The sequence below is a fragment of the Eupeodes corollae genome, chromosome 1, assembly GCF_945859685.1.
Source record: "Eupeodes corollae chromosome 1, idEupCoro1.1, whole genome shotgun sequence".
NCBI lineage: Eukaryota > Metazoa > Arthropoda > Insecta > Diptera > Syrphidae > Eupeodes > Eupeodes corollae.
The window spans coordinates 5280404-5291824 of record NC_079147.1 but is presented as its reverse complement, the minus strand read 5'-3'; the positions used below and the strand labels follow the sequence as shown (position 1 = coordinate 5291824).

The 11421-nt window shown below is 33.1% G+C and overlaps 1 protein-coding gene across 1 annotated transcript; it reads right to left on the bottom strand.

The window, feature by feature from the left end:
* Positions 1 to 413: 413 nt before the first annotated feature.
* On the bottom strand, positions 414 to 1064 carry LOC129942336 (uncharacterized). Its single transcript, XM_056051207.1, has one exon. The coding sequence runs from the start codon at positions 1062 to 1064 to the stop codon at positions 414 to 416; it is 651 nt and encodes a 216-aa protein (XP_055907182.1).
* Positions 1065 to 11421: the final 10357 nt, after the last annotated feature.

Genomic DNA, 11421 nt, shown 5'->3' with positions numbered 1-11421 from the left:
CAAAGTCGTTTCGGTCAAATCATCACCATCGATAGACTTAACTTTAAGATAGTTAGGGACTTTCTCTATCTATAGGCTCCGCTATGAACGCGGAAGACAACACGAGTGCTGAAATCAAACAAAGAGTTACTTTCTCTTAATTACTGCTGGTTCTTTGGGCTAAGAAAGCAATTGAGCAGTAAAGCCCTTTTTCTAACTGGAGACATCGAGCTAGATGAAGAAGTTTGTTGGGTGAGGCCCCAGTTCACACAGGGCTGTGGCGCGACCTTAAGTAAAGCAAACAAGATAATCTCTCGACCATCGATTCCAATAATTATGCTCCTTTATCAAAGTCAGCAGTCGCCACCTCTTCATAGCAGACATTTTGAAGTCAGTTACTATGGATTCGACTACGGCATTCAACGGTCCACCGATTAAAAATGGCCAGGTGTAGGGACTTCTTCATCACTCGGATCATCGGACATCATATACATTGGCCGGGAAATCAATATGGCTTCTATATCAGACACAACTGTTGATAATTCTTCAAAAGTTAGCAAGGACTCGCCAACCAGCGATGCGAACCAGATGTTTTTTCTTGCTGACTTCACGGCTGCCTTCAATATCCCACCAAAGTGTGGAGTCCTTGGAAGTATATGATGGAATTGAATTCGCTCTGCGGCACACCAATCTCTAATCTTTTTTTCCGTCTGCTGGTCAATAAAACTTTGTCTTAAACCATCTAATTGATTACGGGCTCCAACAAAGCTTGTCCCGTTATCGCAATACAAATCTTGGCATAAACCTCGCCTTGTCACGAAGCGCTGAAGGGCTGAAATAAACCCTTCCGTAGTTAGGTCTGAGACAACCTCCTGATGGACCACCTTCACAACAAAACAGACAAAGATGGCAATATAGGATTTTTCAGTTCTCTGTCCTCGCAGCTTGTAGGTTGCTTGGAACGGTCCGCAAATATCGACAACAGTCTTCAGAAACGCTCTGCAAAAATTAACAACAGTGTTTAGAAACGCTCTTGCAGGTTCCACTCTGTCAGTAGAAAGATTACCCATAATTTTTCCCAACATTGTTGGCTTATGTTAGCAAGCTTGCGTACATATAGCACCCAGAACCTCTGCCGTACTATTACAACTAGGGCTTGTAGACGATAATAGTGCATGATTATTTGTATTATGTAAGGAAATTAATAGGTTTTAGTTGTGGTTCAAAAGATTCATCTTTTTTCATCTTCTTGCGAACTATGATGATCCAGCGTAGTATCAGTGCAAATATTCGACATATTTTGTCAATGCTTAATTTGTATTAAAAAAACTGCGTTACATATCCGTATTCCAGGAGTATCTTTTCGGATCATGGAAAAATTTGTTTGTTTAGGCCACACTTCTTCTGAAGATTTAAGGTATTCTGGAACCGAAGACCATATGCTGTGCATCGATTCACTTGCATAGGCACACTGAGATAAAATATCCGCTGGATTTTGTTTTTTATTAACATACTGCCATGAAGCCCATGGTAAACTTGTTTGTGTCTTTGATACTCTATTAGCTATAATTACCTCCTAACTTGAAAGATATGCTGAAATCCAACATAAAACTATTTCGGAATCGTTCATTCCTATCTGAATTCGAACGATTTGCCATTCAGTAAAAATCTGCGATTGAACTGATTCATCCCAATCAGTCTTTTTTACCTAAGGCTTTGCAACAAACAAACAACAACTGGGTTAACTAGTCCTAATCGGTCGAATAGAGTAGACAATTCGGATATTGACTTAATTTCTATAATCACGTACTACAGCTCATCTGAAAACGGATTCCATTTGATCCCTAGGGTTTTTATAATATCTGCATCATTTATTCCAAGTGGCTTTTCTCGGTCTATTTCTGGTACGATATCCAACAAATTTTTTCATTCGACCACCACTTTCGTAACTCAAAACCGGCACTATACGAAAGGGTTCTGACTTCTTCAGATATACCAAAAACTTCCTCTGGCGAATCTCCTCCACTGACTAAGTCGTCCATATAAAAATCCTCATTCAAAACCTTAGAGTCTAATGGAAACTTAGTTGCACCCTCTTCTGACAAGGTTTTAAACATCGAGTAGCTAAATAAGGCGCAGGTACACCTTTTACGAATCCGTAAGATGAGCTCTCCTGATAATGCATTGGTAAAAAAGTCGTTTCTATCCATTACTATCTGCCGGTACATTTTGGAGATGTCAACTGTTAGTGCGAATTTGTAGCAACAAAAACTTAAAATAATTGAATACAGATTATCTTGCATTATCAGACCTTTCATTAAAATATCATTTAATGATTTACCGTATGAATTACAAAAGACTTCTAATATAATTGCACCAATCCTTGAGGAAATTTTTACCAGCTGTCTTTACCTGGTCCATGTTCCCTCGGCATGGAGAGAAGTTAAAGTTGTTTTTATAACTAAAGCAGGTAAATGCTTCCAAGTCAATCCTAAAGATCTACGACCTATAAGTCTATCATTCTTAAGACCCTGGAAAGATTGATTGATATCCATTTAAGGGCACGTATCGATACAAGACTTCTGTCTTCGTCTCAACATGCCTTTTGTAAAGGTAAATCAATGGAAACAGCGTTACACACTTTAGTACGCACCATCGAATATTCCCTCCATCATAAAGAGTTCACTATGGTTGTTTTCCTTGACATCGAAGGTGCCTTTAACAACGTGGACATATCTGCAATCACATCTGCATTGACATCTCTAAATGTAGAGAGTTCGCTTCGGGAGTTAATTCATTTAATGCTTACTAGCAGAATAATTAACTCAAAACTGGGCAACTCTTCTAGCAGACGATTCGTTAGTAGAGAGACACCGCAAGGTGGTGTTCTATCCAGATCGATGGAGATACAAAATTCCATTTGTCAACCCTCCTTATATTAAAGGAATCCAATTAAAATTCTCAGACGAGGCTAAATATCTGGGTCTTGTCTTCGACAAAAAACTAAATTGGAAACGCAACGTACAGGAAAGAGTCAAAAAAGCTACTGTAGCTTTTTTTTCTTGCAAAAAAGCTATTGGTAATAGATGGGGTTTACAACCCAGAATCACGCATTGGCTATACACATCGGTAATCAGACCGATTTTAACGTACGGTGTGGCAGTATGGTGTACTGCTTTAGAGAAAGGTATAAACAGGGATAAGCTAAATAAAGTCCAACGTTCAGCCTGCTTCGCACGACCCCGTCTGCGGCACTGGACACCTTGCTCTACCTTACACCATTTGACATATTTAGCAAACACATAGCTGCAAGCTCTGCTATTCGCCTCAATGCATCGTCGCAGTGGACTAACAACAACATTGGCTACTCCGTAATTCTAAGGTACTTAGAATCAAATCCAAAGCACACAGACTACACCATACCCCAACTACAATTCGACAGAAACTTCCAGATTTCTATACCTACCAGATCTTTTTGGGAGGATAGGACATTCTTAGAGGATGAGTCAATCCATTTTTACACAGATGAATCAAAAACAAAAGAAGGGGTTGGTGGAGGTGTGACCTCTGAACGACTGAAATTAAGTCTCTCATTCCGCCTTCCCAATCTATGTAGCGTGTTCCAGGCGATAAAAGAAGTCTTGTCTTGGCTCAAAGAAAACGTGATATCAACTTCTCTGATAACCAGGCCGCTATCAAATCTCTGGACTCTGTCTCTACAAACTCTATCACAGTCCATAACTGTCTATCATCTCTAATGGAGATGGCGCAACAGTTTAATGTTCACCTTTGCTGGGTGCGGGGCCATAGAGACATTCAACTGTAAGACAGATGAACTGCCCAGGAACGGTACAATACAGCCCATCCTACCACGTTTGGCAAGTACTGGCATACCATTTGCTACTTGTAAACTGCTGCTAATGCAAGACGCTGTGAGGAGGGCAGGCACCAGGTGGAACAACATCACCACGTGTCAAGTCACAAAACATCTGGCCAACACTGAATTTAAAACGTTCAAGGTGCTTGCTCTCTCTAAGCAGATCGCATATAAGCTCGATAATAGGTGTCATAACCGGAAACTGTCTAATAGGAAAGCACGCCACGAGACTAGACGTATTCTCAAATGACTTTTGCAGAAGCTGTATGGACGAGGAAGAGGAAGAAACGGTTCTTCATCTTCTCTGCACCTGCCCTGCTCTAGCTCGAAAACGCAAGAATTAGAGAAGAGAATTCTTCTTTAACGATATAAAGGATCTAAATCATATCGGTATAATCAGCCTCTCACGTTTCGTAAGGGACTCAAGCTGGTTCCATTGAGCTTAGGAGGAAGCCTCAAGATTCATGTGGTATCACAATGGTTTCCATCTTGGACAGCCACTATAACCTAACCTAACCTTATCTACCGTATGAAGTTTTAGCACTACAATTAAAAACCACTCTAAGTTTTGTAGTTGTCGAGTCCGGTCTAAGAACGTTTTGATGAGGGCAAAAGTATTTCATATTTTTAGCTTCAACGAGATTGACCTTCGTCCTATAACCTCATACTCTATGAATAAATCTATTCGATTGTGTATCTTTCCATGATTCCAATTTAGTTAGTCTGCAATTGAGAAATGTCAAATTAAATGCAGAAAAAAACTTGACGTTTAGGTGTTTTCATAATACGAGAAACATTTTTCATATGCTTTTTTTTACTCCAAATTTTAAAATCTACATATTGCGGTTAAGCAAAATGAATAATTAATCTTCTGTTACAATTAAGAATCGACAACATTTCGATTTCATATTACTTTAATGCAAATTTGAAGAATAGTATTTTTCCTTAATTATTTAATAAACAAGTTCCAATGATCATAATGCGAGTCAATGGGAACTTAAAACAAACACAATCTCATTCATTTGATTTAAATGTCAATACAAGTTTATTTCTTTGAATACAATAATTTAACATATCATATTTAAATTATGGTTTTATTATTATAACAGTCAGCAAATTTTGGCGATAGAAGTAAACAGAGTTTGTTGACAGACACATGATAGACTTTTGTTTCAATTCAACTCATGTGAGTTGGGTGTTTTAGGTGGTTTGACAATGTCATCATTTTATTTATGAATTAATAGTTCCATTGTTGATATTTAAAAACATAAGCATGGTTCAGAAAAAAATTAAATAAATGAGAATATAGTTTGCATTTGGAAGTCTGGAATCTGAACTCTTCTGAAAGTATTGACTTGAGCAAAAATTACAATTCTTATTTTGAAAAGAAACTTGGTTGTGGGTTGTGGGTTTGAAATCAGCATCACACGCTTTACGCTTGAGTGTTGATACACATTTTAAACTTATTCTAGCGTGAGTGCTGTGGCCAAACAGTGCGTTATTTTGAAGTTGTTGGCTTAAGCAAAATAATCCTGAGACTTGCATGCTTGTGTACAACCCTGTCGTTGTACAGTGCGCTTAGACGAGATTGCTGCTGCTGAAGGCTACGGCTACAGTGTGAGGCTTAATCTACATTATTAACTCGCAATTGATCTTAACAGCTCAACATTTTACGTACTATAGCCGTAGAAGAATTCTGCACATACACTTCTTGTCACATGGATAGGGATAAGCTTTTTTCGTTTTTTATTTGACATTATTTTTCAAACCCTTTGGTTTTTTGGAAAAACTCAAATGTAGAATGTATGAGGTATGCATTAAGTTTATATTTCAAAACTAATTTTGGATCAAGTTGATAAATACAGTTTTTATGGCGATTTTTCGAAGAAGGTAAAAAAAAAAGTAACTGTTTTTTTGTGTTACATGAATAAGGACAAGGTCTAAATTTACCTATTAGCGTATTCTAAATCAGATAAAGGAAAAGTCGGACTATTTGAGAGCTTAGTACGAGTATTAATATGATAGAATCAAAAAGTATGGGTAGAGGTCAGGTCAAACCTAGGAGAATATTCGAGCATACCGAGATCTCAGCAAAACCATCCGTTTTATAGCGAGCAAAATCAGAAGAAGTTCAAATGTTATATACAACTTCCTCAAGGCCCCAGAGCGGTCTTAAAAAAAACCACAAAGGAAGAGTCAAGAAAACCACACCATTTCAGAAAAAGCAGGCGATAGTGAGAGCTGCTTCAATTTTAAGGCTTTAAATTTGTAAAATCAAATCAGAAGCCGAGGTAAATGCTATAGTAGATCGACTATTGCTCGATTTATACAGAAAGCAGGCCATATACGATACCAACAAATTAAGAAAAAAACAACATAGAATGTTGCAGAGTCAACGCCTTAATTTTACAACAAATATAATCAGGTGAAATATTGCACATACTTGTTGATTCTATCAATTGTATGCTCCTAAACAGAGAAAAGATAATTTTTATGACCTTTTTCCGAAAAAAAAATGCTATAAAACTTGTTAACTTCTCATAGGAAGTTATTGTAATGGGTCCGATTTGCCAAATTGAAAATTTTGACATATCTCTACGTTTCAAGGTCCCTAGAGTCGATATAAAAGATTTTTAGAAAGATGTCTGTGCGTGCGTGTGAACGTGCGTTCGCACGTCCGTACGTTCGTATTGCGTGGGTGGTTTTTTTAATATCGCAGTTTAAAAAGAAAGTGAACATTTTGGTGAACCTTAAATATCTCACGTACCAACAACTTGAATTGAATTTTATATTATATATTGTAACGTGAGACCAAACAAGCATATTTTTGGAAAAAAATCCAGTTACGTTTTTTTTAATAAATCGTAAAAACTGAAAAAAGATTTGTTACCTCGGAAATTTTACGGATACAAAATTATTTCATCTCCAAAACAACTTTGTGCAGCGAAAAAACTTTTTATAATATCTGGTAAAATTTTGAGAAAAGTCAAATTGACAGTTTTTTTTATAAAAAATAAAAACCTAAACAAAAAAATTAATATAACTTGGTAAAAATTAATTTTCTACTCAAATATCTTTTCAACAATTTGAGATAATGGCTTCAAACATATTTTAATTCATAAGAAATATTGTTTTTAACATTCGATAAATTTTTGAGCAAAATCCCATTGACAGTTTTTTACAAAAATTAAAAACCTAAACCAAAAAATTTATAAAAGTTGGTAAAAATTCATTTTCGACTCAAATATCTTTTCAAAACTTTGAGATATTGGCTTTAACTTACTTTTATCTTTTCAAAAATATTGTTGTCAACATTCAGAAAATAACAACTTGAAAAAAAAAGACTGAACTGACTGAAATAGCTTTTAAAAAATTAAAATTTTGTCTTCAAACTTTTTTTTATTTCACAGCAAATATTGTTTTCGGTATTCAATAGGTTTTTGTTTAAGTCCAACAGTCCGGTTTTTGCAGAAAAAAATAAAACCTTTAAGAAAAAGGACGCAAATTTGGTAAAAATTGATGTTCGGTTCTTGATATCTCTCAAATTATTTTTATTTATCCAATTTAAGAAATGCTCCAAAATTGGTAAAAATTTATTTCGACTAAAAATCTATAACAAAACTAGATTTTCGAACTAAACTATTTCTTTACATAAAAAATATTGTTGGCAATTTAAAAATTTTTAAGAATAATTCAACTGACAACTTTTTTAACCCAACACGAAAACCTACAAACTTTTAAGCAAGACAAATCGACAGACACGATTGAAAATGATCAGTGTGGGTTGCATCCCAGCCTCTTCTTGTATTAACTTAATCTAGCATATACATACCTCATTCATTCCACATTTTACAAACAAAAACTAATTGTTTGAAAAATAACGTCAAATAAAAACGAAATAGTTTGTCCCTATCCATATGACACGAAGTGTACAAAGATTTACAATTTACTCATACGAGTTCTAATGGACTCAGAAATTGAAGACGCATCTAACATTCTTAGATCGTTTAATATTTTCTTCCATTTTTAAAAGGTTTTCAAACCAAATGTAATCAGGTTTATTTAAAAAAAAATGCAAAACGGTTTTAGCCACCCTAATCAAACTCAACACCCATTCATGCTAAGTTTATATTCACAAAACGTTTTATTTTTGTTGTAATATTTTGCATGCATTGATCAAATTGACACACAAGACGTAAAAGTTTACATCGAAAAAACATGACCCAATAAATTTATGAATGTACGTTGAGCATTAAGCCGTCAAGTATCGAATATTAATGAGTCAAAGAGTATTTAAGTGATAAGGTATTAAATTTGGATAGACAAAACTTACGTTTAAAATTATTCGTCAATTGACAAAAAAAAAAGAAGAAAAAAGTGATTTGTTATTATTATGAATTGTTTAGTGTGGTTGTGCGGGTTTTAAATTAAAAATAATAGTTACTTATAAAATATACCGTCTTAAAAGTGAAAGTGCTTTAAAAAAAATCGAAGAGAAACGAATTATTCTAAATGTAGACTTTTAAATTGATAAAAGTAGCTATGTATTTTGTGATTTAAACTTCAGGAGAATGCGATACTCAGTTACTAAGTTACATACTAAAGTTGGCCTTAAGACTTTACTAAATCCTTAAAAATGTTGATTATTATTTTAATTTGTTTTAAGAAGTGGGTGGTGCATTCGTTCAACTAGAATTTACATCCTATTTTTCTACTGCAATAAAAATGGAAACACAATTTAAATCTTTCCGTGACAGTGCTTAAAAAAATGTAAAATACAAATTTAATGCTTACGTACAACATTTTACTAAACACACCTTTCATACTTTGTTGCTCTTTATCGCTTTGAAACATTTTTTTATCAATTTTCTTACTGAATTACTTATTGAACTTTGGATAAGATTTCTACAACTCACAAAAGATGAATGGCAGCTATGAGCGTTTAAAGGAAAAACCCAAAATCAATTTGATAAATAATTCAAAAATTCAAACGTCAGTCACTTGTAAAATTGTAGAAAATCATTCTGTCAATTGGTGTTATCTTAAATACTTGTTAATTTAATTTATTAAATTAAAACAAATTTGATAAAAGATTTGTGATTAATATCTTAACAAGTTTAGTTATAGAAACTTGAAGGTACATACAAAAATTTAACAAATGTTTAAGAGTTATCAACTAACAATTGAACTAAGAAAATATAGTGAAGTGTATGTAAAATAAAAAATCAATTCTTTATGCTATTTCAAAGAAACATCCAAGGCATCCCAAAGCTTGATGGTTAAATAAAACAAGAGAAGTCTGGTGGAATTCCATTTCTGCCTCTGCTCAATTTACTTAACTGCTTCTTTCGAAGAATTTTTCAGTATTAACTTCAAATTTCCAATAAAACTCAAAAATTGTTAACCAATCTATTTAAATCGATATTAAAATAAATATTTTCAATTTCAAACAAAAATATAAAATAGTAAAAAAAGGCTTTGGCTAAATCGAAAATAATCTGGACGGTCTAAAATTCAGTTCTGACTTTTAAAATCAAGAGCGTTTCTGAAACTGAAAGCTTATCTCTGAAATAATTGTTTTCACGTAGGATAGGGCTCACTTGTTGATAACCACTCCTTGACATTAAAAGGGAAACTCTTTGTATACAATTCTGACACAACCCCCGGTCTATGTAAGCTATGCAGTCGTATAAGGACGTAAATGCTTCGATATGAGATCGGAAACCCATTCAAAACTGCTAAATCAATCCAGTTTTCAACTGGGCTGTAACCACTATCAAAACTTATCTTAGGAATTTGTTTTTGAAGGCTTAGGTCTGATCAATTCATTACCTTGAAAAAGTAATCCGCATTTGATTTTAAGTTTTCCAGAAAAATGTAAGGTGAGGTAGGGTATTTAGAAATGAATAGAAAATAGTGAATAGTATACTTAATAAATCTCAGTGCAAAAAACAACCATCTGCTGTCAATGTTAATGCATTCAATGAATACTTTTCAACGATTTCACTTAATCTACAAGCTAGTTCTAGTCACCCCTCTTGTACACTTTGTAGTCCATTCAGTAATGAACCTTCTCAAAGTTTAGAGATTCTAAAGTTAATTAATCTTCTGGTTATGATCTCTTGTTTGAAAAATGTAGCATGTTTTATACTTGATGTTTTGGCACACATCTTTAACAAAAGTATTTTTAACTTCCCATAGGAAGTTATTGTATTAGGTCCAATTTTTCAAGTTGAAAATTTTGACATTTCTCGACGTTTCAAGGTCCCTAGAGTCTAAATAAATGATTTTTAGAAAGATGTCTGCGCGTGCGTGTGTACGTACGTCCGTACGTCCGTACGTTCGCGACGTTTTTTTAGTCGTCCTTAGCTGAAGAACCAGAAGAGATATCGATTTAAAATAAATTTTGTTATACAGATAATAAGTCAGAAAGATGCAGAAAGGGCTCTCAAGAAAATTGCGTGGGTGGTTTTTTTACCATAGTAGTTTGAAAAAAAGGTAAACATTTTGGTTAACCCTAAATATCTTACGAACAAAAAACGCTAGAGGCTTGAATTAAATTTAATATAATATATTGTAACGTGATATCAAAGAATTATATTTTTTGAAAAAAAATCCATTTAACGTTTTTTTTTATAAATCAAAAAAACTGAAAAAAAATTTGTCACCTCCAAAATTTTACGACCAAAATATGATTTCATCTCCAAAACAATTTTGTGCAACGAAAAATAATGTTTTTGACATCTGATAAAATTTTGAGGAAAATCGAATAGATAGTTTTTTTTTATAAAAATAAAAATCTAAAAAAACATTACTTAAAGTTGGTAAAAATTTAATATCGATTCAAATATCTTTTCAGAAACTTGAAATTTAGGCTTCAAACTTATTTTATCTTACAAAAAATATTGTTTTGAACATTCTGAAAAATGTTGACAAAAATCGAATTGACAGTTTTTTTTACAAAAAATAAAAACCTAAAAAAAATTAATAAAAGTTGTCAAAAATTTATTTTGGACTCAAATATCTTTTCAAAAATTTGGGATAATAGCTTCTAATTAATTTTAACTTATAAGAAATATTGTTTCCAACATTAGGAAATTTTGAGAAAAATCGAATTCACAGTTTTTTTACAAAAATTAAAAACCTAAAAAGATGTATAAAAGTTGTTAAAAATTGATTTTCGACTCAAATATCTTTTCAAAAATTTGAAATATTAACTTAAAACTAATTTTATCTTACAAGAAATATTGTTTTCAACATTCGATAAAATTTTGAAAAAAATCGAATTGACAGTTTTTTTTACAAAAAATAAAAGTCTAAAAAAACAATACTAAAACTTGGTAAAAATCAAACTTATTTTATTTCACGGAAAATATTGTTTTGGATATTCAGTAATTTTTATATAAAAATCCAACTGTCCATTTTTTCATAAAAAAATAAATCTACAAAAAATATTACGCAAAATTGGTAAAAATTGATACGAGTACATATAGACAAACTTTTAAGCAAGTCAAATCGACAGATGGAATGGGAAGTGTTGGTCGCATCCTAGCCTCTTTTTCTGG

Bases quoted from the DNA above. Each gene is read 5' to 3' on its own strand.
- LOC129942336 (XM_056051207.1), bottom strand. From the start codon at position 1,064: ATGTTGGGAAAAATTATGGGTAATCTTTCTACTGACAGAGTGGAACCT.